The 27,460-nt window shown below is 47.9% G+C and overlaps 1 protein-coding gene and 1 non-coding gene across 2 annotated transcripts; both read left to right on the plus strand.

The window, feature by feature from the left end:
• Window positions 1–254: 254 nt before the first annotated feature.
• Window positions 255–27,460, plus strand: LOC132567054 (acidic leucine-rich nuclear phosphoprotein 32 family member B-like). Its single transcript, XM_060232650.1, has 7 exons — window positions 255–465; window positions 16,214–16,363; window positions 17,992–18,114; window positions 19,145–19,340; window positions 20,203–20,318; window positions 24,849–24,903; window positions 25,874–27,460. The coding sequence occupies exons 1-7, from the start codon at window positions 412–414 to the stop codon at window positions 25,960–25,962; spliced, it is 783 nt and encodes a 260-aa protein (XP_060088633.1). The 5' UTR covers window positions 255–411; the 3' UTR covers window positions 25,963–27,460.
• On the plus strand, window positions 12,424–12,495 carry TRNAV-GAC (transfer RNA valine (anticodon GAC)). Its single transcript has one exon. It is a non-coding gene; the product is annotated as a tRNA-Val (tRNA).

Here is a 27,460-nt window from a genome sequence, read left to right on the forward strand (position 1 = left end):
AGCCCCCGAATTCCTGCGTCGGCGAGGCGGCCGAACTAGTTAACAGCTGTACCGACAAAAATCCTCTTAGCTTCGTCCCTCAGTGAGAGAGAAAAATCCCTTTAGGACTCCCAAAGATTAAAAAAAAGTCCCGTGGCCACCAGGGGTCGCAACCGGGCGAGGACGGGTGAGGCAAGCGCGGCGCAGTGGCGGATCCCGGCCACCAGGGGCCGAATTGCCTTCTTTCCCCCCTCCCGTTTTGCTCCCCCCCCCCACCGCAATCTGCATTTTGTAACCTCCACCCTCCCTATTGTGTTGCCTTTGGCGCCTTGGTGCTATATAAGCCGCGGCGGAGGCCAGAGCGCAGGTTTTGCTGTTGCTGCTGGGGACGTCAAGCGGGGTTGTGGAGCTTCCCGAGGGAGCCGCCGTGCCATGGAGATGGAGAATCGGCTGACGCTGGAGTTGCGGAACAAGAAGCCCGGCGAGGTGAGCCAGCGAGGGGCGCCTCTCTTTTCCTTGCATAGGCCCGGCCTGGCTTGCTTCCCCCCACCCGCCTCCTGCCCCATTTTTGGACACACGTGTACCCAGCCGACATGTTGGAGACGCGCATTTCGGCCCAGTGTGGTCGCTTTGAGGCGAGGTCGGGCCGCTCGGGGAGGGGTCTTCTCTGCTCTCTCTCCAGCCCAACCTTCTTTCCCAAGCGGGAATCGTTTTCCCAGCGGAAGTGGGACCCCTCCTCCCCTTTTGAATCCCTCCAGCCCCCCTTTTTTTTCGCCCTTGCCAAAGTGCGTTTTTACGCACAAGAGCGCTTGCGAAAATCTCTTTACGGTGGCGCCCGCTTGGCAGGTGCGGGGAAAGCCACGGCCCATTGCAGTGTGTGTGTGTGTGTGTGTGTGGGGCGGGGGGGCTGCGTTTGTTTTGCTCCACTTTGATTTGTTTTGTGCCCCCAGAGAAAGGGATGGGGGGGATTTGACCCGGGGGGAGTTCCATTTTTTTTGATAGCTTGTTGCAGTCGAGGCCTCCTTTTCTGGTGGGGGTTGTTCTAGCGTGCCCCCTTTGGAGGAGACCGCTAGGGTAGGGCAGAAGTGTGTTGTGTGTTGGGAGGGGGGGTGGCAGTGTATTTTTTGGGGGAAATAATACGTGCTTCCGTAAGTGTATTTAGAAATGGCGCGGGCGAAAGGTTGGAAATAAAAGAGGGCTTCTCCCTGAAGAAAAAGGGCAATGGAACAAGAGGTGAAATGTTCTGTGGCCAAGCCCCCCCCCCCCGAAAGTACAGAACTTGGGACCCACCCTCGTTTGCCCGATCTCTCTCCACTCCGTGGCCGCGATGCGTAACTAAGGCGCACTTGGTTTTCTTACGCAGTACCGGGGTGGCGGTTCCCTCCCCGCAATGAAAATGTTGTGGCCCACCCCCAGTGAGTGCATGGCGTCCTCTTTTTACCGTCTCGTCCGCCCCCCCCCCCCAGAAAAAAGGTGCGAGGTATTTTTTAAAAAGACCCGTGCACGTGGGAAATTGACACCGGTTTAAAAAACCTGATCGGAGGCATAATTTTATTTTCCGCTTCGAACGGCGCGGGGTTAAGGGGAGGAAAGAATGAAACTGGTGGGAATCAGAAGGGGGGAAAGTTGGTCGCTCTGCCCCCCCCCGGATTGGGGGGGAGAGAACAAGCACAGTGCTTCTTTTGAGAGTGCAAAAGAAAGACCCCCTTGATGGGCGGCGCGCGTTTGGAACCCGGGCGCTCCCCGAGGAGGCAGAAATGGGTTTCCTCGGCTTCGAAAAGGGCAAAGAAAACGAAGGCCGAGGCGGGGGGGGGAAGGAGGGAAGCGTCCACGTGTAGCTTTTTTTGTGGGGAGGGGGAGGAAAATGGAGGCTCGGCTCAAGCTTTCCTTGGCGAGGGGGCGGTCGGGTTGGGGCTCTTCTTTTTCAAGGGTCATCCGCTGGGGCTCACAGCAGGGGGGCAGCGTGGCTTGGAGCGGAGGGGAAGCCAAACGGGGCGGACATGGCTGGATTTTACACACACCCGGCAAAAAAAGAAAAAAGAACCACATGCGCGCACGCACCACCGAGCAGATGTCGAGTGTGCAAAACTTCGCAAGCCTCGACCCGTGGAAAATCTTCCCCTTTGGAAGCATTATTTCGGGGGGGGGGGGCAGCTATGGGTTGGTTCGGGGATGAGAGTTGGCCGGGGAGGGGGCGAGAGCGTTGTTTTTCGTTGGAAGGGCCGCGCTTGGAGAGGGGTGGGGTGGGATCTGGCGCTGCGAGCGAGGCGCGTTTACTCGGGAGCAAGTCCCCATCTGCGTTTGGCGGGCGAGCTTGCATGGCCGGCGTCTCGATGGCTCCGGGCGAGCAGCCATTTTCCGCGGACGGCGGGCGGACATCTCTGGCGAGCCTCTCCTTCCTTCGCAACGTGGGAATGCCCGAGAACCAGACCCCGGGTTCTTTTCCCGGTGCCCCAAAAGCAGCTTTTGTACACTTCGGCAAAGTGTGCGGGGGGAGGGCATGTATATATATAGATATAATTTCCTGCCTGACATTTTGGAGGGCATAGAAACTTTTAACCTTCTGGGCCACCTTGGTCAGCATGGGGGGCGTATGCACCCCCTGCCCCCGCAGCTATTGTGGACGCAGAACCGGGAGGGGAGTGGTGGCGGGGAGGTTGAACCTTGGCCGGGCCGCAAGTTGCTTCGCAAATGCCCAGGCGTGCTTCCGCCTCCAGCCAGAAAACCAGTTTGGAAGCCTATCATGGCTTCTCTCCCGCGAGGAACTCTGGGGATTGTAGTTCTCTGAAAGAGGCTGCCTTCTCAACCGAGGTGGGAGAGGCCTTGCTGATTAAATCCGTGTGAAAGAAAACCTCATGTCTTCCTTTGAACCTCTACTGGCTTGGTGTCTGTTTCCCCTCCTGAGGCAGGAGAACCTTGAGACCTGGGCTGGGATCACACACACTGAACAATGCACTTTCAATCTACTTTCAGTGCCCTTTCTGACGGTATTTTGCTGTCTGAACTGGCAAAATACAGGGAATGAAAGTGCATTATTTAGAGCAGGGATGGCCAAACTGTGGCTCAGGAGCCACATGTGGCTCTTTCACACATATTGTGTGGCTCTTGAGGCCCCCACTACCCTGCCAGCCGACTTGGCATTTATCCCTTTAAATCACTTCTCCAAGTCAGGGCAATCAGCAGTTTGGAGAATGCATTTTGAAAAAGTTGCTTTCTTTCCACCTCACCATCTATTTTCCTCCCTTCCTTCTCTCAAACATCTGATGTTCATGTCTTGTGGTTCTCAAACATCTGACAATTATTTGGTGTGGCTCCTAAGCAAGTTTGGCCGCTCCTGATTTAGCATGTGTGTGATCACAGAAATTGGGGTGGGAGGGGGGGGGGGCTTTGTGGGTTTCTCCAGACTGTGACCCCAAGGACTTGGCCTGAAAAGGGACAGTCATAAGAACATTGGTTAAAACAGATAAAAGGAAGTACTTCTTCACCCAAAGGGTGATTAACATGTGGAATTCACTGCCACAGGAGGTGGTGGCGGCCACAAGTATAGCCGCCTTCAAGAAGGGTTTAGATAAAAATATGGAGCACAGGTCCATCAGTGGCTATTAGTATATAAATTTTTTTGCCACTGTGTGACACAGAGTGTTGGACTGGATGGGCCGTTGGCCTGATCCAACATGGCTTCTCTTATGTTCTTAACATAAGAGAACCCATGTTGGATCAAGCCAATGGCTAAGGTTGCCAGGTGGGGGCAGGTGATCCCCCAGTTTGGAGGCTCTCCCCTCACTTGATGGTCATCAGAAAGTGGGGTGGCGGAGGAAAATGTCTGCTGGGCACTCAGTTATTCACTATGGAGACCAATCCCCATAGGGTGTAATGGAAAATTGATCTCGGGGGGGGGGGGCTGTTTTTTGAGGTAGAAAGGCATGTGTGCCTGGGGAGGACAAGGACCTTAGTGGGGTACAATGCCACAGAGACCACCCTTCAAAGTATCCATTTCCTCCAAGGGAACAGATTTCTTTAGTCTTTTGTATTATTATATGCTCCCTGTGTGCAACTCTGGCATATGATAAGTAATAAACTATAGATTGGAGATGTGAGCTGTGATTCTTGGGGGATCTCCACCAGTGTTCACTCTAAGCTGAGTTAGTGTGAGCTAGCTCACAGGTTTTTAGCCTCCAGCTCACACGTTTTTGTTGTAGCTCAGGAAGAATAGCCCCAGAGCACAATAATTTATGCAGTAGCTCACAACTTTCATGCTAGTAGCTCACAAAGTAGAATTTTTACGCATGAGACTCCACAGATAAGGAGTATTGATCTCCACCCACCTGGAGGCTGCCATCCCTACGATGTTTAGACTTTTTTTTTTTTTTGAAAAAATCATTTCTGGCCACATTAATGCAAGTTGGTCTGAAATGCATGACAGCTGGTCCTGGGTTTGAATCCCCTCCTGTGCAGAGGGATAGACTTACATGTTAACCTCAGTCTCCTGATTTGCAGTCCACGGGACAGTGAAACTGGCCTTGGAGAGCTTTATACCAAGAGAGGAAGGAATGTTCAAAACACCTCCTTGAATGCTTGCTCATAACAACTGTGATCTCTGCTGTGAAATTTACAGTAGGCTTGGCTTGGCAAGCCAGTTTTACACAAATTTACAATAGGTTTGTAACCCTATGGAGGATGAACTGTATGTGTGAGAAAGTTGACATAGTAGGGCCATTCTTAGCAGAGTTGCAGCCCCCATCTCCCCGCCAGCATACCTTTTGCACATCACAGCAAGGAGAATAATGTCACTCTAATGTCTTGAATGCTTTTCTTTTTATAACTAAAATAGGGATTGAAATGAGAGGGGTCTGTGGCATACAAAGCAAGTTAAGGTGGGGAATTATTTAAAAAAAAAAAAAAAACACCACCACACACCTCTTATCTGGGCCAGCAGGCCTGCACTCCTTGTTCATGTGGACTAGCATCTTTTTTAGGCTTGTGTGGTGTAAACTCAATTTGTAACTGCTTGTTCTTGAATTGCGTGCCGCGGGCCATTTTCTTAGAAGAATTTCATGCACATCTCGTCATCTAACTCAAGTGTGGCCTTCCAGTTTTGCTCTGCTTGTAATTTGTCTCAATCCTGGTGGCTTTCGGTAAGAATTTAGGGAGCTGCATGGTGACATTGGATTTATATCCCACCCTCCACTCCGAATCTCAGAGCGGCTCAAAATCTCCTTTATCTTCCTCCCCCGCAATAGACACCCTGTGAGGTGGGTGGGGCTGAGAGGACTCTCACAGCAGCTGCCCTTTCAAGGACAACTCCTGAGATAGCTATGGCTAACCCAAGACCATTCCAGCAGGTGCAAGTGGAGGAGTGGGGAATCAAACCTGCTTCTCCCAGATAAGAGACCGTGCACTTAACCACTACACCAAACTGGCTCTCTGACTTCGGGGCGCTTTACTAATTCAGGGCACTTGACTAATTAACCCAAGTGAAGGAAATATTGTGCCCTGCTCCTTGGGTTCTATTTTTTCTCCCAGCCCCCTCTTCAGTCTTCCTATATACATGATTGAGATTCTTCCACCCCCAGTGTTCTAACCTATATTTTGTGACATAAACTTGAAAAGTATGAGAAGTAGTTTGAAAGACTCCCCCCCCCCAGCAAGAAATTCAAGTCATGTGATATTTAACCTTCAAGAAAAAAAAAGGTTACCAGACAAAATTCCTAAATAGCCAGACAGAAGATAATCCAGGGGAGGCTTATTTGGTCTTGCCTTGCATTTCAATATAATGTGGAGTGAGTTTAATTAATCTAGAATCTTATCAAGAAACCTCAGTTATTGGGGAGAAGAGTGTTGCCTTCTTAATGAATTAAAATGTCCTGGAGCTCTTGTGTTAAAGGAAGGCCATGCTGGCTTAAAAATAAAAGATAATAAAAAGATCAGGCTGGTTTAAAAATAAAATTGGAAAGCGGTCCCAAAGCTATAAAGTAAAATTCTTTCCCATAGGTATATTTTAAAATAAAGTGTACCCTCTCTGTCTTAAAACAGGGGTGTCGAACTCATTTGTTATGAGGGCCAGATCTGGCCTAAATGAGACCTTGTTAGGCCAGGCCATGTGCATACCTATTTAAGATTAGGTAGCAGAGATAATAAACTTTTAAAGGACACAGACAAACATGACTAAAGATTTTTTTAAAAACTTAAAATAAAACATGCTTAAAACATTAGCACTTGTTGGTCTTAAAGGTGCTTTCTTTGTATTTCTCCCATGGGATGCAGGGAACTGGGCTAAGGAAGCTCTGACTCTTTCCCTCCCTCCCCAGGGGACCAGGAGGGGGAGGAGCCTCAGCCAATGGAGGAAAATAGAGGCTTTGCTCTGTAGCTCCTGTGCAATTGAGAAAGCCTTGCAAAGCAAGTTGAGATGCAGAAGGAAGCAAGAGAGAGGGAGAAGGAAGCAGACAAGAGCCAGTTGCTCAGGAGCCTGATAGAAGCCCTTTGGGGGCCTGATTTGGCCACCGGGCCACATGTTTGACACCCCTGTTTTACAATATCTTTGCTCAAGGTGGATGATGTGGCACCTCTGAACAGAATCACACCCAGAGTGGTGTAATGGTTGGAATGCTGGGCTCAGGTTGGGAAGTCCCAAATTCAGATTTTTCTATGGAAGCTCTCTGGGTGACGTTGGGCCAGTCCTACCAACTCAGCCTAGTCTGCCTTGCAGGGTTGTTATGAAGATAAAACGGTGGCAAAAGAGAACCAAGTAAGCTGTTTTGGGGAGAAAGGCAGTGATGTAGAATAAACAGGGAGAAATTTTGTTTTCCTTTTAAATCATCAAATGGCAATAACAAAACCACAAAATAAACCCCACACCTAAAGTGAAATACAAAATCCAGAGGTTTCAGGAAATACAGTTTTCAAGTTCAGGCAGGGCTGAACAATGCAATTCAAATTTTATTGATGCTTGATTCTCTTGCTGCAAGAATAAGGTTTGTACTTATAGACAGGGCTTTTTTGTAGCAGGAACTCCTTTGCATATCAGGCCGTACACCCCTATAGCCAATCCTCCAAGAGCTTGCATGGCTTTTTGTAAACTCTTGGAGGATTGGCTGTTTGGGTGTGTGGCCTAATATTCAAAGGAGTTCCTGCTACAAAAAAAGCCCTGCTTATAGATGACTTTGAAGTTGGGTATTGTGAAATTGCCAGCAGAAATAGAGGATTTAGATGCATGGATGCTGCCCTCTAAATTATACCCTGTCTTTCTATCTCAACGGAGACCCACAACAACCCTGTGAGGTAGGTTAGGGTTAGGGTGTGTGACTAGCCCAAGGTCACCCAGCGAGCTTCCAGGGCAGAGTGGGGTTTGAACCTGGGTATCCCACGTCTAAGTCCTACTCCGTGACCACACCACCACTCTGACTCCCACATATTACCATCCAAACAGCTACTTGATCCTGGGGACCCTGAGATTAAAAAATCTGATGCTCCAACTTTGCAGGTTAAAAGTTATGTCCAATAATAAACTTCTTGATGTGTATATAATATTTTTGAGAGGGATCATCTTACATGCAGTGTTGCGTACGTACAGTAAAGGAAAATAGGGAAGGGGGGAGACCCAAGTTCCCCAGGGCCAAAAGTCATCTGAAGTAATCTGTGTTCAGTTACCTGCTAATTGAGAGAGCCAATTTGGTGTAGTGGTTAAGTGTGCGGATTCTTATCTGGGAGAACCGGGTTTGATTCCCTACTCCTCCACTTGCAGCTGCTGGAATGGTCTTGGGTAAGCCATAGCTCTCGTAGGAGTTGTCTTTGAAAGGGAAGCTGCTGTAAGAGCTCTCTCAGCCCCACCTATCTCACAGGGTGTCTGTTGTGGGGGGAGAAGATATAGGAGATTGTGAGCCGCTCTGATTCAGAGAGAAGGGTGGGATATAAATCTACGGTCTTCTTGATTGTGTGAGCCTTTGGTAACACTTTTTTGGGGTGGGGGGAAGCATACTCTCAGCTAGTCTGTTTTGGAACCTTTACGTGACTGCCCACCAAAATACAAAAGAGCTATTTACAAAAGGCCCCTTCCTGGTCGCCTGCAGGTGAACATGTTGTCACCACAGGTGAATCTTAAGTTCTTTGGCCTTGGGTCTGGACATGGTTGTGGAAATGCTCTGGCCCTTGGCAAAACCTGCCAGGCGCTCTCGTGTCGGGACGGCAGAGCAACGTGGAGCTGAATGGGGACATTTCAAGTTGATTTTTGTTTCTGTGCATTGGTTGGCAGGGCTGAGTCGGCTAGTCGATGCTTGGTCAGCGCAAAGCATACCAAACTGGATTGATTGAAATTAGATTCTTGGTTTTCAGGTCGTGTCTTTTTGAAAGAGGGATGGTGGGAGGAAGCTACCTTGCTGAAGACCTTCTTTGCATGTTTGGCCTTCCGAATATTTCAAATGTTTGTGAATACTGAAAAGACCCTGGCTCCAGTGTCGACGTGTGCCATGGGTGAGCTTGGGCCAGTTATACTCTATCAGCTTAAGCTACCTCCCACGGTTGTTAGGAGAAAATGGACGAGAAGAGAAGGATGTAAGCTGCTTTGGGGTTTCCACTGAGGAGAAAGGCAGAGTATTATTAAATAAATTTATCCTGTGGAGCTGTGGGAGGCCATCTTTGCTTCTTGTTGCAAGAACCTTTCTCTCAGGAGGTGGTTGATGATTTGTTTGTAATGGTGGTTGGGACCTAGGTTTCACACTTCTTAAAAACACTTGGCAGCTACCAGAAAATTTGCCATTGGTGACCATGTTGTAGACCCGTGGTTAGTGTGTCATTAATTTGTGGGGTTTCCATAAGTTGGAAGCAACTTGACAGCTCTGAGGACTCACACACACACACACACACACACACACACACACAGAGTTCTTCTTGTTCCTTCAGGGTGATATTTATAGTTCTCCCTTCCCTGTTTTACCTTCACAACAACCCTGCAAGGTAGCCAAGGCTGAGAGAGAATTACTAGGTCAAGGTTGTCTTCAGCGTCCCCTGAGACCTTACTTTTTATTATCCTGGCTTATTATTTAAATGTTTCCTGTTGCTGTAATGCTAAGTAAAACTTCCTCCTGTTGCCCTAATATTAGACCACTGATAGAGAAACATGTGTTTTGAGATTTGAGCTTAATTTGTGTGTGTGTGTCTGTGTGTAAATAGATCTGTTTTCATATATATGCAATATCCTCACCCTTTTGTTTGTTTGGGGGTTGGTTGTAGGTTTTTAATTTCCACATTTTTTTTCTTTCTCAGTGTCACATGAGCCAACCCCAACCCCCCCCCCCCCAAAAAAAAATCTTTGTTGAACATTACCACATCTGCCTTGTATGCTCAAGGTTCTGAGTTCGGTTCCTGGCAGGATCTCAGATTGCAGGTGTGAGAAAAGACCCTTCTCTGCTGGAAAAGCATGTGCAGCAAATATTGTTCTGTCTGGTTTAAGGCAGTGTCCTCTGTCCTGTCCTGTCCTCTCCTGTTCTTTTTTTTTTTTTTGCATGCTGCGGACTTTCACAGACATGCCGACTTGTGCAAGCTAGAAATACAATGGAGAGAATCACGGAGAGAATGAAAATCCAAAGAGAAACCGTGACAAAATAACAAACACAATTGTTAATTCATTTACAATTATTTAAATGTGAAATTTCAAAGCACTGATTACTATGATCCAGTTTCACAATTTATAAAGGTCAGTAAATATACATCATTTCCAAAATGCATCTAAGCACACGCTTCATTAGAACAAATTGCTTAAAGTGCTTAGTGCTACAAAGTGTTAGTAGGTCAAAGTGCCTGTGCAGATTTTTCTTTCCAAAAGGAGTAAATCCAAAGATTCCCCGACGTCCCTCTAACGGAGACTGGAGCCAGCAGGAAGCTTTTCGCACCGTTTCCACTGTCTTTATCAGTGCTTTTCCCTACATTAAAGCCCCTGCCAATAGCAAGCCAGCATGTCAGGATGAGAAAGCCCTGGCTTGCTAGTTTTCTGCCTGTGGGAGAGTTGTTACCATATGCCAGTCTCTCTCATTTGACACATCCCAGAATCCAAGGCCAGGGCCTGCCCCCCTGCGAAAAGGAGCCGGATTGACATGCCTTTTTCTGTTTACCATAACGGGGGCACAGTGAGGTCTAGATCAGGGGTGGCCAAACTGTGGCTTGGGAGCTACATGTGGCCCGTTCACACATATTGTGTGGCTCTTGAAGCCCCCACTGCCCCATCAGCCAACTTGGAGAAGGCATTTCTCTCTTTACATCACTTCTCTAAGCCAAGCTAGCCGGCAGCGTAAGGTAAGGTAAATTTATTTTTATATCCCGCCTTCCCCTGCCTAAGGCGGGCTCAGGGTGGCTCACAGACATGGGAATACCATGATTTGGATAAAATACGATGTAAACAGGAGTTTTAAAATACAATTCAACTACATAAGTTAATTAAAATAAGTAAAACAGGTGCTATAAGGTGCTATAAATCACAGTCATGCATAAGATGGCTAGATGGCTACAGGTCGGTTTAGCCAGCTTCTAACTTAAAAGCAAGCTGAAAGAGAAAGGTTTTGCAAGCCCTGCGGAATTGATTCAGGTCCCGCAGGGCTCGCACCATCTCTGGAAGTTGGTTCCACCATCGAGGGGCCATTGCTGAAAAGGCTTGCTCCCTGGTTGTCTTCAGTCTAGCCTCTCTTGGCCCAGGGATTTTTAAAAGATTTTGAGAGCTAGATCTCAGTGCTCTCTGGGGGACATATGGGGAGAGGCAGTCCCTAAGGTAGGCAGGTCCTCGGCCATATAGGGCTTTAAAGGTAATAACCAGCACCTTGTAGCGAACACGGTACACAATTGGCAGCCAGTGCAGGTCTCGCAGCCCAGGCCGTACGTGTTCCCACCGAGGTAGTCCCAACAGCCTGGCCGCCGCGTTCTGCACTAACTGGAGTTTCCGTGTTCGGTACAAGGGCAGCCCCATGTAGAGGGCATTGCAGTAGTCTAATCTCGAGGTGACCGAGAATGCATTTAAAATTAAAGTTGCTTTCTTTTCACTTCTCCCTCCCCCATCAATTTGTTTTCCTTCTTCCCTCCCTCTCTCCTTCCGTGTCTTGCGGTTCTCAAACATTCTCTGTAGTTCTTACATGAAGTAATTTTGGCCACCCCTGGTCTAGATGCTTGTTCCTGCCATAAGAAAGCAGAGCGGGCGTGAGATCCACCAGATTCAAAAGCTGGTTGTAGCGGGTGATTCCCTGTCCTTTTTCTTAACCCGCCGCTACCACCTTTCTATTGGGCTGGTCTCTGCCAGCTGACTGCATCTTCCGCCTTGCCAGAGAATGCATTCCAGAGGCCAGGGCAGTGCAAGAACGCAGCCTGTTTGGCCACATTGCTGGCTGGCTGACTGCATGGCATGAGCTCATGCTTCTTGTGCTTGTAGCAGACTTCGATGCGGGCGTGTTGGGGGGTTGGAGGCTGGGGCAGTTTTGCAGGCGGGAGCTTGGCTCTCTTTGGAGGAGAGATTCCTTCCTTATCTGGCCTCCATGGCCAAGCGGATAGCTTGCTTTGTTCGTTGCCGTCTCCCCCGTCTTTCCCTCTGACCGACTGCTTCTCTTCAGATAGCCTGTTGCCAGCTCAAAAGGGCAGGCCTCAAAATAAACCTTTTGTGGCAGCGACTGTGTCGGTTGTTGCCTTGCCCGTAAGTTCAGTTTTTCTGCATTCTCTCTCTCTGCAGCTTGGACAACTTAAGGCTGGTGTAGTATGAAAGTCAGTTTGGTGTAGTGGTGAGGTGCGCGGACTCTTATCTGGGAGAAGTGGGTTTGATTCCCCACTCCTCCACTTGCAGTTGCTGGAATGGCCTTGGGTCAGCCATAGCTCTCGCAGAGCTTGTCCTTGAAAGGGCAGCTGCTGTGAGAGCCCTCTTAGCCCCACCTGCCTCACAGGGTTTCTGGTGGGGGAGGAAGGTAAAGGAGATTGTGAGCCGCTCTGAGATTCAGAGAGAAGGGGAAGGGTATAAATCCAATATCCTCTTCTTCTAGTAGCCATAGCACCTCTGGAATTGGAGCAGCGTGCGTCGAGTTTTAGTTTCTGCTCTTACTAGACAACTGTGGGGGGGGGGGCTTTGTCAGTCTGCTTTGCAGGGTTGCTGTGAGGATACCTTGGAGGAGAAGGGAGAGCTGTCCGTGCCGCCCCTGGGAAGAAGGGTGATAAAAATTGCACATGCCAAATAATGTGGTTTATATCCAATTTCAGTGCACTTTGGGTTGAAACTGCATTATTTAGCACATGTGGTCGCAGCCTAAGAGGAACGAATGCGATTTTCCTGTGTACGTGCGTAAAGCCTTAATTAAAAATCTCTTGCCTGTCGTGGGTCTTGGCTGGGTCTAGCCACCAGATGGCGCTGTGCTATAGAGCCTTTCCCAACACAGACTCTTGGTTAGTGATGCATAGTGGCCTCAGGTTGGAGCTGAAAAATGGAGAGGGGCTGTAGCTCAGTGGTAGGGCATCTGCTTGACATTCAGAAGGTCCCAGGTTCAATCCCTGGCATCTCCAGCAAAAAGAACTAGGCAGTAGGTGCTAAGAAGGACCTCTGCCTGAGACCCTGGAGAGCTGCTACCAGTCTGAGCAGAATACTGACATTAATATACCAGTGGTGTGATTCAGGGGTCATTTCATAGATAAAGAGGTGCTGGAGCTCATTGGCACAACTCATTTGCATGTGCCACACACCCCCTGACATCACTGGAAGGTGTAGTAAATTATATCAGCTCAGCATCTACCTTTAAATGCTTCTTGAATTGTAATTGTCATAATAAAACCTTATTCCCCTTCATACTTTTTCCTATGTGGCATGAGGAAGATTTCCATCTGTCTGCTTTGTATGTTTTGGTCCTTTTCCCCGTTTTTTTTGTGGAGGGAAATATTAGAAAGTTTGTCAAATCTTTAGAATTCAGCAAAATTCTCACGGGGGGGGGGAGATGGGGTGGGTGGGTTGAACAATGGAGCCCCAGAAGCAAGGAAGAAGAAGATGATGATGATATTGGATTTATATCCCACCCTCCACTCTGAATTTCAGAGTCTCAGAGTGGCTCACAATCTCCTTTACCTTCCTCCCCCACGACAGACACCCTGTGAGGTGTGTGCAGCTGAGAGAGCTCTTACAGCAGCTGCCCTTTCAAGGACAACCTCTGCCAGAGCTATGGCTAACCCAAGGCCATTCCAGCAGCTGCAAGTGGAGGAGTGGGGAATCAAACCCGGTTCTCCCAGATAAGAGTCTGCACACTTAACCACTACACCAAACTGAAAGCGAGGTGTGTGTAAGAAAGAGTGAGCACCATAAAATTTAGAGGTTCTGGAGCTCCGCTTCTTGTAAGCTGCTGCCCAAAATGAGGCCTAATAAGGCAGATTCATGTGTGACACATGGCGACCTCTCATGGGGTTTTGAAGGCAAGTAATTTTCAAGGGTGGTTTGGCGTCGCCTGCCTCCATGTCACTGGTATTCCTTGGAGGTCTCCCATCCAAGCACTAGCCGATGCCGACCCCACTTAGCTTCCGAGATCTGAGGAGATCAGGCTAGCCTGGGAAAGGCATGTGTGACTGACAGCATGTTAGTCCCTCTCAGCCCCACCCACCTCACAGGGTGTCTGTTGTGGGGGGAGAAGATATAGGATATTGTAAGCCACTCTGAGTCTCTGATTCAGAGAGAAGGGCGGGGTATAAATCTGCAGTCGTCTTCTTACCTGGGGGCCATTCTTGCAACAAGCTTGTAAAATATTTATTTATTTCATTTATACCCATCTTTTCGCCCCAACGCGGACCCAAAGTGACTTACGTGACATCGTTCTCCTCTCCTCCATTCTGTCTTCACAACAACCCTGTGAGGAAGGTTAGACTACGAGTGTGATTGGGCCGAGGTCTCACTTGGCAAGCTTCCACAGTAGAGCTGGGACCGAAACGCAACTCTCCTAGATCCTAGTCTGACATTAACCAGGACACCATGCTGGCAAGGACCATCTTACAGTTAGCATAAGGATAAAAGCATCTAAGAACATTAAAGATATTTGTAAGTTCCTGCACTGTTCAAAGGGTTGGATTAGATGCCCCTGAGGGGCCCTTCCAACTCTGCGATTCTATAAGAGAAGCCATGTTGGATCAGGCCAATGGCCCCTCCAATCCAACACTCTGTGGCACAGAAGGGAAGAGAAGATATTGGATTTATACCCCTCCCTTCACTAGCCAAAAGAAACTGAGAGCAGTTTACAATCTCCCTTTTCCCTCCCCACAACAGAGACCCTGTGAAGTAAGTGGTGCTGAGAGAGATCTCCCAGAACTGCTCCTAAGCAGAACAGCTTTGAGAGAACTTGTAGCTGACCCAAGGTCATATCAGCAGGTGCATGTGGAGGAGTAGGGAATCAAGCCCAGTTCTCCCAAATAAGAGTCCACGCACTTAACCACTACACCAAACTGGATCCAGTGTGTTGGAACATAATCTCTCCATTAAAAAAAAAAAATAGTAAACAGTAGCACCTTTAACACTAACAAATTTTATAGTAGCATCTAAGGAAGAGAGCTGTGTTTCTTGGAAGTGTACACTACTCTAAAATTTATTAGTCTTAAAAGTGCTACTGGAGTCTTTACGATTTTGCACCAATAAACTAACATGGCTAACTCCTGAATCTATCTACTTTTTTTGTGATCCTAATAAAGAGAATGCTTCAAAGCGTGTTTTTCCCTAGATGTTTTTTTTTTAATTTATAACGTACAGGAATAAGGAAATTAAATAAAAAAAATTAACCTAAAGTGTAGAGAGTTGGCAAATATGCAAGCAGACTGTGTGCATGCCAAAACGTGTGTAAAGAGCAGACTTCAGGAGAGAGAGAATAAAAGTAATTATCCAGTAATAACCACTATTTGCCTGCCTTGGCCCAGTTTGACCCTCGAATCCCAGCTTCTTTGATTTTAGTATTGATTTTACTTATTAAATATTTGTGTGCTTCCTTTCCCCATTCGGCGGACTCAGGGTGACGCACGAAATTCGGTGGACTCAGAGTGACGCCCAGGGGTCATTTTGTAGAAAAAGCGATGCCGGAGCTCATTAGTGCAACTCATTTGCATATTCCACACACCCCTGACATCACCGGAAGGGGTACTAAATTAGATCAGATCAGCATCTACCGTAAAATGCTTCTTGAATTATAAATGTAAACTTTTTTTTTGTAGCAGGAACTCCTTTGCATAATAGGCCACACCCTCCTGATGTAGCCAATCCTCCAAAAGCTTACAGGGCTGTTCTTACAGGGCCTACTCCAGGAGGGATTGGCTGCATCAGGGGTGTGTGGCCTAATATGCAAAGGAGTTCCTGCTACAAAAAAAACCCCTGCTTTAGTCCAATCATACTTTTTAAATTACTTTCTTCTTTGTGGCCACAATGCCATGATGAAGATTTCCATCTGTCTGCTTGAAATGTTTTGGTTCTTTGCCCACTTTTTGTGGGGGGAAATATTAGAAAGTTTGTCAGAGCTTCGAGTTCAGCAAAATTCTCACAGGGGGTTTGAACAATGGAGCCCAGAAGCAAGTATTTTGGGGGGTGGGGGTGGGAGTAAGAAAGAAAGCACAATAAAATTTAGATCAGGGGTGTTGAACTCATTTGTTATGAGGGCTGGATCTGACATAAATTGAAGGAAGCTCTGGCTCTTTCCTTCTTTCCCCAGAGAACTGGGGTGGGGGGGAAGCCTCAGCCAATAGAAGGAAGAGGCTTGGCTCAGTAGCTCTGCTGTGCAATTGAGAGAGCCTGGCAAAGCAAGCTATCCCATCCTCCCCAAGGCAGGAGCCTCAGCCAATGTAGAAAATAAGGTTTTGCTCCGTAGCTCCTGTGCAACTAAGCAAGCCGTGATCCAGAAGGAAGCAAAATATATAGAGAAGGAAGCAGATGGCAGCCAGTTGCTTGGGGGCCTGATTCAGCCCCCAAACTGCATGTTTGACACCCCTGATTTAGATGTTCTGGAGCTCTGTTCCTGTGAGCTCCTGCCCAAAATGAGGCCTGGTTACAGCTATACCAGTTAAGATTCTCAAGGCATCTTTCTGTACCAAAGCAACATAGCTGTGTGTTGCAAATAGATCTGCTATAGGTAGAACTTATACTGGTTGGAAAGTAGAGGTGGCTTTGTAGGGGGGGTGGGGCTGAACCACTCATCTTAGCGTCCTGGTGGGATGTTGCCTTCTCATGTCCCACATTGGGGAGGTTTCTTACTCTGCCCGTTTCTCTCTCCAGGTGAAGGAACTGGTGCTGGACAATTGTCGCTCGGACGATGGGAAAATCCGCGGCCTCTCCTCAGACTTTGAAAACCTCGAGTTCCTCAGCATGATCAACGTTAACCTCCTGTCTGTCTCCAACCTCCCTAAGCTCAGCAAACTTCGGAAGGTAAGGAAGCAGGAGGGAGGCTGCCAAGCCCCCGGTGCGTGTGGGGGGGTGAGATCTCCTCTCCCCCTCCACAGATCCCATTGCCTGGCACCACTAGGAGCAGCAGTGGGAGAATTATTTGTTTCTTAAAGCAGTCTTGTTTGCTTACCAGAAGTAACTTTGTGGGGAGGTATTTGTGAATTTCCTGCATTGTGCTGGAGGTTGGACTAGATGACCCTGGAGGTCCCTTCCAACTCTATGATTCTGTGAAGTAAAGCGTATCTCTAGGAATTGCTGGAAACCTTTTTGGTTTTACCATAATGTTTCTGGCAATTATTAGAGCTGTCCTTTGTAGCTCTGAGATTTGCTGGAAATGCTTTTGTTTTACCATAGAGTTTTTGGTGATTTGTAGAGCTACCCCTTGTCACTTTCGGCAAGTACATAAGGTCATAGAGTTGGAAGGGGCCATACAGGTCATCGCTTGAAGACTGCCAGAGAAGGGGAGCTCCCCACCTGCCTCGGTAGCTGATTCCACTGCTGAACAACTCTGACTGTCAAAAGGTTTTTCCTAATATCCAGACCAGTGGTGGCCAAACTGTGGCTTGGGAGCCAGATGTGGCTCTTTCACATATAATGTGTGACTCTTGAAGCCCCCACCGCCCTGTTGGCCAGCTTGGAGAAGGCATTTATCTCTTTAAATCTCTTCTCCCAGCCAGCGACTTGGAGAATGCATTTAAAGTTAAAGTTGCTTTCTTTCCACCTCTTTCTCTCTCTCTCTCTCTTTCCTTCCTTGTGGTTCTCAAACATCTGATATTCATGTCTTTTAGCTCTCAAACACCTGATGGTTATTCCCCTTGGCTCTTGCGTTAAGCAAGTTTGATCCAGACAGTACCTTCCCACCCTTAATGTAGATCTGTTATTGCGAGCCCTCTCCTCTGCTGCCAACAGGAACAGTTCCTTTCTTCCTCCAAGTGATAGCCCAGCTCTTCAGATACTAAAGGAGAGCTATCATGTCTCCCCTCAACCTCCTCTTCCAGACTGACATTCCCAGATCCCTCAGCCTTTCCTCCTAGGGCTTGGTCTCCAGGCCCTCTGATCATTCTCGTCACTCTCCTCTGCACCCACTGCTGTCTGTCCACATCCTTTTTGAAGCGAGGCCTCCAAAACTGCCAGGTGCAGCCTGATCAATGCAGTGTCCAGTAGGACTATGACATCTTGCAGTTTGGATGTTATGCCTCTTTTGATGCACCCCAAGATTGCAATAGCCTTTTTTGCTGCTGCATCACACTGACTGCTCATATTTGACTTGCAGTCTCCAAGAACTTGTTCACACACACATACATATGAGGCTGTGTGGTTTTTTGAAACATTCTCCCATGACCTTTCTGCTGGTTGTCAGGCACTGTTTGGAAGACATTTGGCCTGGGAAGTGGGATTTTACATGAGACTGGGAAACCTGAGTAGCCTACTGGGGGGGTCATGTCTGAAACTGTAAGGCAGCGACACATAAAATCATACTCAGCTCAGGACCCGGATTGTGTTGGGAAGGCCCCCCCCCTGCAAATGGAGCCATCGTGACCTGAAAATGGCCGCCTCTCTTTCGTCAAGTGGTCTGCTCCAGCCCCTCTCGTTTGTGTTCCTCTTGGTAGCTGGAGCTGAGTGACAATCGCATCTATGGTGGCTTGGAAGTCCTGGCAGAGAAGACCCCCAACCTGACGCATTTGAATCTGAGCGGGAACAAAATCAAGGACATTAACACATTGGAACCACTGGTGAGTAGAAGGGAGAGGAGAAGCGCATATGAAAGGGAAGCTGGGTCAAGTAAGCTAAGTAATCAGACTCTCAGTCCAAAATGCTGGAAACTTTGCGGTTCTCATTTTTTTCCCTCATGTTTCATTGGTGTTGCGTCGGAAAAGGAAAACAATTCCATACTTTTTGCAACCAAGTCTGAGGAGATGGGATTTGTATATCTAGCCATTTTAAGTTTTAGCTATAGAAAGTTAAGTTGAAATAACATCTATTTTCCGTACTTCCTCTTTTGATTTATTCCATTGGTTTGGTAAAATTGCTTCTGGCTTAAAGGGAATGTTTATTTGTAACATGAGGTTAATTTCTGAAACTATTTTAAACCAAAATTTTCATAAAAATGGGCAAAACCACCAGCAGTGTAGATAGTTTGCCATTTGGCCACAACGTTTTGAACAATATTTCGAATTAGAAAAAATTATTCTATATAAAGTAATAGATGGTAAATACCATCTTGATAATAGTTTTCAAGTTTGGAAATGTATAGCAAATATTTTGGATATCAAAGTCAAAATTTGTTTTGATGGTTTAAAAGTTAAATTAAAGAAAAGCATTGACCGTACGTATAATTTTATTGGGGGAAGGGAGCCAAGGGAAGAGAAGGGTTGATAAAATTAAGCCTTCCAGCATCCATATGAGGTAGACCAGTGTTATCCCCTCACCTGTAGATGAGGAAGGTTGAAGTGAAGCAGTCTATTGCAAATTGATACAGGTGGGTCAAGATTTGAATTTGGGCCTTCCAAGGGCTTTTTTGTAGCAGGAACTCTTTTGCATATTAGGCCACACACTCCTGAGTAGCCAATCCCCCTAGAGCTTACAGTAGGCCCTGTAAGAAGAGCCCTGTAAGCTCTTGGAGGATTGGCTACATCAAGGGTGTGTGGCCTAGTTTCTGCTACAAAAAAAGCCCTGAGCCTTCCTGGTTTGTTGAAGCGTGCAGGCGGGTTTAGTTTGTGAAGCGAAGGGGCGGCATGGTTGACTGTTCTTGGCTTCTCACAGAAAAAATTGCCACACCTACGGAGTTTGGACCTCTTCAATTGTGAGGTGACGATGCTGATCAACTACCGGGAGAGCGTCTTTGAGCTGTTGCCTCAGCTGACCTACTTGGACGGCTTTGACGCCAGCGACAAGGAGGCCCCAGATTCGGATCCGGAAGCAGACGGTCTGGATGACGAATATGAGGAGAATGGAGATGGTAAGGGGAGGGGAGGGAAGCACCTTCTTTGTCATCCGTATCCTCACTGCTACCAAATGGCGCGATGGGGGACAGATGGACCGCTTGTTAGACTGTTACCATCTCAGAGCATGAACTCATGGTACTGTGGAAATGACCAGTCCAGTAGAGGGTGACTTGCTCAAGCGCACTCATTGCATCTACGAAGTTCTAGTCCGGCATACTAATGGCTATTCCACTCGTGTGCTTATTAAATAAAATAAATTAACCAGTTTGGTGTAGTGGTTAAGAGTGGTAGACCCTCTAATCTGGAGAACAGGGTTTGATCCCCACTCCTCCTCCTCCTCCACATACAGCCCGCTGAGTGACCTTGGGCCAGTCACAGTTTCTCTCAGAGCTGTTCTTTCAAGAGCAGTTCTCTCAGAGGTCTCTCATCCCATCTACCTCACAGGATGTCTGTTATGGAGAGAGTAAGGGAAGGAGACTGTAAGCTGCTCTGAGACTCTGAATGAAGGGTGGGCTATAAATCCAATTCTTCTTTTTCCTCCTCTTTTTTCTTCCTCCGTAGTCTTCTTTGACCAAAGCTTAGCAATAGTGCAGTCCTTGTCTAAATGTCCCTTGAGTCTTGGGCTTCAGTCCCAATTTCTGCATCTCCACCCCCCCCCCCCCCAAATAAAAACACTAACCCATGAAGTATGGAGGACAGAGAAGCATATCTAAACACTTGCCCTGGGATGCAACTCTCTCATCCTTCTGTTCGACATTGCCTTCAACTTCCCTCACAGAAGGTTGGCCAACATTCTATTGTTGATACAGTTCCCGTGAGCAAAAATACTTTTTATTCAAATGACTTAGCTTTTCTTTCCTCTTTTCCACATTTTAGAAAGCGAGGACGACGAAGAAGAGTTTGAGGAAGAACTGGATGACGAGTTCGTGGATGATGAAGAGGACGAGGACGATCTCGATGGGGAAGAGGAAGAAGATGGAGTAGAAGATGAGGTGAGAGGCAGAGGGCTCTCCCCCTTCCTTGTGCAATTTGCCTCCCCGGTGCTTGGTGATATTGTCTTCAGAGCACTGCTCTAGTGGACTCTCCTTCCATGGGAAAAACCTGGCCCTGTTGAAAGTTCCACATCTTGAAGGTTTTACCTCAGCGGTGGTCAAATGTGCCTAACGTAAGAGCTACATAGGATAAACATGAGATGTTTGAGAGCCAGAAGGCAGGAAGGAAGGCAGAGAAATAAATGGGGGGAGTGAGGAGGAAGAGAGAGGTGGAAGGAGAGTAACTTTAACGTTAAATGCATTCTCCAAGCCTCTGGCTGACTTGGCTTGGTTAAGTGATTTAAAGAGAGAAATACCTTCTTCAAGCTGGCTGACAGGGTGGTGGGGCCTTCAATATGTGTGAAAGAGCCACTTGCGGCTCCCAAGCCACAGTTTGGCCACCCCTGTTTTAGCTGTTCTAACTCTCACAATTGTGAGGGCTCATAAATTGCTTTGCCCCGATGTCAGTTTTTAAAAGTAAATAAAACCCTCTACAAATTAGTTTTCATTAAATTTCAAAAAAGCGAAAAATGATTAATTCCCAAATCCTTTCGCGTATTCTAATGTTTTATGGTTATATTTATTTTGGTTTTACTTATTTGCGACCTCTAATTTTCTTTTTAACTGCTCTGAGCCCACCTATTGGGAAGGGCAGGCAAAAATTAAATAAATGAGTAAATAAACTAATAAAAATGATTAAAATGTACCATGGTCTTCCTCCAGCCAGCTCATGGAGCCATACGTGGGTCTCCCCTGGAGACAGCTTGATGTGGGCTAGTTTGAGAGGGGGAATGGTTGGCCTAGGGAATCAGGACTTGAACCCAGAACACAACCGTCTTTGTCTAGCCCCTGCACTGCATTGCCAGTTTTTGTTTCTCAAGAGCAGCGTTCTAATTCGAACCTCACTTCCGGCACCATTTTTGTAAGACTTCCTAACCTCCCGATCTATTTAAGCTGTGTCAGTTCAAGAACCATTGGCAGAAGCCAGAATGCTTCCACTTTTGCTGGACGGCTTTTTGATGTGCAAGCATGCTGCTGTCTCCCCACAGCTAACCCATAAAGCATTGCAGGTGCACTGGTACCCTTAAATACCCAAAGAAAGCATACCTTGCTGGTACCCAAAGAAAGCATACCTTGCGGTGGAGATTGCGTCCGCAACTTTGCGCCCGGCACAACTGTTCAATACAATTCGGACCCTTACAACACTGCCACAGGGCAGACCAAATTCTAATGAATTGGAAATTGGCTGTGAGGCTTTTGCGAATTTCTTTGCGGATAAAATCGCATCGCTCCATTCCGACTTCCCTGCCATATTAGATACAGCTAGCGAACCTGAGGCTCCGTGCCTGTCTTCGGATTGTGTTCTGGACGGCTTCGGCGCGCTCAGCCTGGAAGAAGTTGACAGGATCCTCCTATCTGCACGCCCAACAACTTGTAAATTGGACCCATGCCCCTCTTGGCTTATTAAGACCTGCCAGAGGGAGCTAAGATATCCTATACGGGATATCATAAATAGATCCCTACTGGAGGGGCATTTTCCATCAGCGCTCAAGGAGGTGGTTGTCTGTCCCCTCTTGAAGAAAACAACGTTAGATCCGGCCGAATTGGCACACTACCAGCCGGTCTCGAATTTGCCCTTTTGGGGCAAACTTATTGAGAGGGCAGTGGCGTTGCAGCTACAGAGTTTCCTGGAGGATGCTTCTGTCCTTGACCCCTACCAGTCTGGTTTCCGCCCGGGCCATGGGACGGAGACGGTGCTGGTCGCCCTGGTGGATGACCTTCAGCGGCATCTGGATCAAGGCGGCTCGGCGGTGCTGATGTTGTTGGACCTATCGGCAGCGTTCGATACGGTCGACCATCGGCTTCTGGCGTGCCGCCTTGCCGACGCAGGGATTCAGGGGCTGGCCTTGCAATGGCTTTCCTCTTTCCTTGACGGTCGGGGACAAAGGGTGGCGATTGGGGAGGAACTGTCCCAGAGACACACACTTGATTGCGGGGTGCCTCAAGGGGCGGTACTTTCCCCGATGTTATTCAACATCTATATGCGCCCCCTTGCCCAGATTGCCCGAAGGTATGGGCTGGGTTGTCATCAATATGCTGATGACACCCAGCTCTATCTGCTTATGGACGGCCAGCCCGCCTGTGCCCCAGAAAATCTGGACCGGGTGTTACAGGCAGTGGCTAGGTGGCTTAGGCTGAGCGGGCTGAAGCTGAATCCGGCGAAGACAGAGGTCCTTTGCTTGGGTCGCTGCGGCCCGGGAAGGGAAATCCCCCTGCCAGTTTTTGACGGCGCGCCGCTGACAGCGTCGGGCAGGGTCAAGAGCCTGGGGGTGCTATTGGAGCCTTCTCTGACGATGGAGGCTCAGATAGCAGCCACTGCCAAGTCCGCTTTTTTTCACCTTAGGCGGGCGAGGCAGTTGGCCCCCTTCCTGGAACGCGACGACCTAGCAACAGTGATTCATGCTACGGTCACCTCGAGGTTGGACTACTGTAATGCCCTCTACATGGGGCTACCCTTGTGCCGGACCCGGAAACTGCAGTTAGTGCAGAACGCTGCTGCCCGGCTGTTACTAGGGCTCCCAAGATGGGAGCACATTCGGCCGGGGCTCCGGGATCTGCACTGGCTGCCAGTAATATTCCGAGTCCAGTACAAGGTGTTGGTCATTACCTTTAAAGCCCTATATGGCCTAGGACCTGTCTACCTTAGGGACCGTCTCTCCCCACACGTTCCCCAGAGAGTACTACGCTCGGGTTCACAAAACCTGCTGGTAGTCCCTGGGCCAAAGGAGGCCCGTCTAAAATCCACCAGGGATCGGGCCTTCTCAATAGCGGCACCTTATTGGTGGAACCAGCTGCCGGAGGAGGTGCGGGAGCTAGGGCAGTTCCGCAGGGCCTGTAAGACAGCCCTCTTCCGGCAGGCCTATAACACCTAACTGATAATGAGAACATCTCTGGATGGAACAAAATGCTCCTATAGACCGCTGGTTTTATCTTATCTTGTTTTATTAATTATGGTTTTAATTGTATTTGTAAATGTTTTAAATCGAATTGTATGAATTATTATGCTGTGAGCCGCCCTGAGACACTTCGGTGAGAAGGGCGGGATATAAGTCCAATAAATAAATAAATAAATAAATAAATAAATAAATACCTGAGTAAACCAATGGCAGCAATCTCGTATCTGAGGAAGTGTGCCTGCACATGAAAGCTCATACATTGGAAACAAGGCTTTTTCTGAAGCAGGAACCCCTTTGGATATTAGGCCACACCCTCTGATGTAGCCAATCCTCTTGGCTACATCAGGGGGTGTGGCCTAATATGCAAAGGAGTTCCTGCTACAAAAAAAGCCCTGCTTGAATATTCTGTTGGTCTTAAAGGTGCTACGGGACTCAAAATTTGTTCTTAGGCAAGAGATGGTCAAAGGTGGCTTCCTGTTACCTGCCCTCTGCATCTCGACCCTGGATTTCCTTGGTGTTCTCTCATCCAAGTACTGACCAGGGCTGAGCTTGCTTAATTTCTGAGATTGGATGAGGTTGGGCTAGCCATGTCACGGCATGCTTATGTAGCCTTCCTCATCTCCTTGTGAGTTCTTCCTCCCGTTCAAGGCCATCTTCCAGAAAATGCTGGTCAGCGTTCTGTTGCTGACGACCCTGACTTGGATAGCCCAGACCAGCCCAATCTCATCAGATCTCAGAAGCGCTAAGCAGGGCTGACCCTGGCAAGTTCTTAGATGAGAGACCTCCTTGGAGTACCAGCAGTCGGGGTGGGGGGGCAGGGGCAGGCTTTATTCAGCCACCTCTCTGAGCATCCTCCAGGCCCCCAGTTAGGGGTCAGTCACCAGAGATCACCATGATTCCCTGATGCACACACACGCGCGCACATGAAAAATACAAAAAACTGCACATGCCGTTGCTGACACAACTTCCATGAGTAAATGTGTAGCACGTACCACTTTGTCACAGTGGCTCTGACCATTTGAGGAGAGGCTGCTTGTTGGTGGAGCTGCAGGGCAGCCACATGTAAAACTGTTACGTTCGGTATTTTGTCTTCCAGCGGGTCTGAGGCTGAGAAAGGTTTTTTTCCTAATATATACTCTTGGAGATATCTGGAGTAGACCCTCTGCATGTAAAACACAAGGCTCCCTTGTGGCATTTCTGTAAAATTCTGAGTCTGGTGCCACTAGAAGGGGGGGGGGATTAGCTTTGGGGCATAGGTTAAGGGGTATGGGGTCTGAACTTGTACTGGTGCTTTGAGTGGTTATGGTGTTGTTGGATAAATTCAGGAAATGCAAACAAACACTGTGATACGCTGACTAACACACTTAGTAAAACTTTTATCGAGAATATTTTTATAAAGAATCCTAACCATCTTTTTTTCACATTATAAAGGAGTACAACATTACAAAATTATGTTATTTCCTCTATTTTTTGGGATAAGAAATTTAAGCAGGGAACTGAAATGCGGGGTCTTCACCATAACTTTCTTCTTTAGGAGGAAGAAGATGAGGAGGGCGCTGAAGACGAAGATGAGGAGGAGGGTGAAGAGGGTGAGTATCTCTGAAACACCATTTGGAGGGGTTGTACCCAGCACTAGAGGGGGGAAATACTTTGGAGAATCTCTGCCTTTTGGCAGGTTTGATACATTTGCATCCTGTGTAGTTTAGCATTGGTAAGGGTTGTTAGATGGTAGTCTCTGCAGAGGAGAAAGACACACACACCCCGGTCACTTCTGCCTAGATCCAGCTCCAGTCGATGTAGGCCCCTTTCCCCAGCTCTTGATGGGGGTGAGGGGGGGTGGGCAGAACATCTGGGGGAGGGTTGGAAGTAGCCAGCTAAGAATCCTTCACAGAAGGTTGTTTGTTTTCTTAAAACTGAATTTGTCATTTGTTTTTGGCTGAAAAGTTGGATTGAGAAAGTAGTTTGAATGACCCCGGGTAGAATAAACTGGTAGAAGATTCATGTGATTAGGCCTTTTTTATTGTTTATTTATTTATTTCGTAGCATTATTTATTTATTTCCTTTGCATGTTAAGCTACACCCCCCCCCCCCCCGATGTAGCCAGTCCTCCTAGAGCTCACAGTAGGCCTTGTACTAAGAGTCCTGTAAGTTCTTGGAGGATTGACTACATTTTAGGGGGGGGGGGGGTGGCCTAATATGCAAAGGAATTCCTGCTACAGAAAAAGCCCCAATTATTAGGAATGTGCATTTCATTTTGTGGTTTCTTAAGGACCCCCCTCCGTTTACAAGGGGCTCCGGATGACATGCCTGGTTCTTCGCATGTGTCTAATTCACACAACTACCATGCAGGGTAGGGAAGGTGAGAAAGAGCAGGACTGATTCGGAGATCCGCCAGTCAACTTTGTGGTGGACAGCTGGCTTGTCTGGGATTCCAGCCTGTCCCTCTGATTGCTGCCCCGTGCTACGCTAGCCTTAGCTTTTCCCTGCTCTTTTAAGGTGTGACTTGGTTGACCGTCTCCCTCCCCTTGTTTTAATTCCTCCCAGCAGATGTCTTGGCAGATGTCCCGCAGGGCGAGAAGCGGAAACGAGAACTCGAGGACGAAGGAGAGGAAGTTCCGGCGGATGAGGAGGATGAAGACGACGACTGACTCCTCCTCCTCCTCCTCTTGCGAGCCAATCAGTTCTCCAGACTGTGACTTTTCTCACCCTGGCCTCTACTGTTGTGTCCCACGTGAGACTGTAACAAATTTCTTCCCGCCCGCCCCGCAATGGTGTCTCTGCCCCCTCCCCCACACCCCTCTTTGTATGGCTGCAACTCCCACAGTATATTTTTTTAAAACATAGAAGGGGGGGGGAAAGTGAGTAGGTGTTTTGGAAAATGTTTTCTCCCCTCCACGGAATGCTCACTTCTCCTGCGACACCCCCTCCCGCCACTCCCCGTTTGGGTATTTTGTGACCAAAGGCATTCTTTGATTTGATGAATTGTAGGGCAACAACCCCACTCCCTCTCCAGCAATATATTTTTCTCCCCTCCCTTGGGCATTGCCAACGAGAGTGCAGCACGCTTCCCGCACGAAGGACCCCACCTGCCGCCATCTTTCAGCCAGCGTTCTGAGAATGTTGTGCACCTTCCGGGCTAAACCTGAACTCGGGTCTCTGTGGCATCTGGAAGCCTCTTGGCCTGTTGTAGGGATTGCCGGAGGACTGCCGTGGATATGGCGCCTGTTTCAACGATTGCCGGATAACCACGGGTTTGCCTGGAGATGGTTTTACCTCTGCTGAATTGTTTTATGCCCTGCTGAAGAGGAGATAACCCAGTAAGACTGTTAAACCTTCAAAGTGGATTATTACTTTGTTTTCAAAGTGTTGCTGTTTTGCTGTAGCTTGCCAGCCCTTGACTGTCAGGGAATACCCCTGTCCAGTTGGTGTTATTAGCCCCCCTCTCCAATAATTCCCTTTCAGTGCATATTAACTCCTTTAGCAAGAAGGGAAATCGGAGCTGACTGATTTCTGGCTGTTCCTGGGGGCAGGATTTATTTTTGGAGGGTCCCCGGTCATTCCTTGTCAGTCTTGGGAGTATTTAAGTCACTCACCTCCCCAAATCCCCTGCATCCTCAAAAGAGCAGTGGTTGGCAAATGCCATCTTCGTTTGCAAAGATGCTCGATGGCCCAAAGATGGTTTGGAAGGAAGGGAACTGAGTGAGGCAAAGGAGAGTTTAAATATTGCTAATTGTAGTTCTTCCCATCCTTGAGACGGAGGCCAATATATCGGTGTTGGTGAGGGAGGTGGGATGAAAAAAATTGGAGAAAGATTGACACCCCCCCCCCTTTTTGTGTGTGCAGTGAATATCAAGCCTAAAAAAAGAAAGACCCATCTGAATTCAGAGCAGCAGTTCGGGCTAGAATTTTCGTCCTTTCCCTCTCCCCCGCCATTTTATCTGGTCATTTGAGTTTTATACTTTAGCCCCTAGTTAAGTTTGACTTGTAATTTCGTTGAAACTAATTCCCACAGATTGGGATTTTTTTGTTGTTGTTGTTGGCGGGGGTGGGGGCAGGCGGGTTGGTCCTTTTCTATCTATCTTTTTTTGTTTTGTTTTGTTAAGAAGTTTGGATAAAACTTGTAATAAAAGACTGAGTTTTTAAAAA

Source organism: Heteronotia binoei, chromosome 2 (assembly GCF_032191835.1).
Source record: "Heteronotia binoei isolate CCM8104 ecotype False Entrance Well chromosome 2, APGP_CSIRO_Hbin_v1, whole genome shotgun sequence".
Taxonomy (NCBI): domain Eukaryota; kingdom Metazoa; phylum Chordata; class Lepidosauria; order Squamata; family Gekkonidae; genus Heteronotia; species Heteronotia binoei.

What these genes read in the sequence shown, in the direction of transcription:
- LOC132567054 (XM_060232650.1), top strand. Translation starts at nt 412, where the DNA reads ATGGAGATGGAGAATCGGCTGACGCTGGAGTTGCGGAACAAGAAGCCC. An exon ending in GGAACAAGAAGCCCGGCGAG is followed by an intron (nt 466 to 16,213) that starts GTGAGCCAGCGA and finishes TTCTCTCTCCAG; the next exon opens with GTGAAGGAACTGGTGCTGGA. An exon ending in ATATGAGGAGAATGGAGATG is followed by an intron (nt 19,341 to 20,202) that starts GTAAGGGGAGGG and finishes TCCACATTTTAG; the next exon opens with AAAGCGAGGACGACGAAGAA.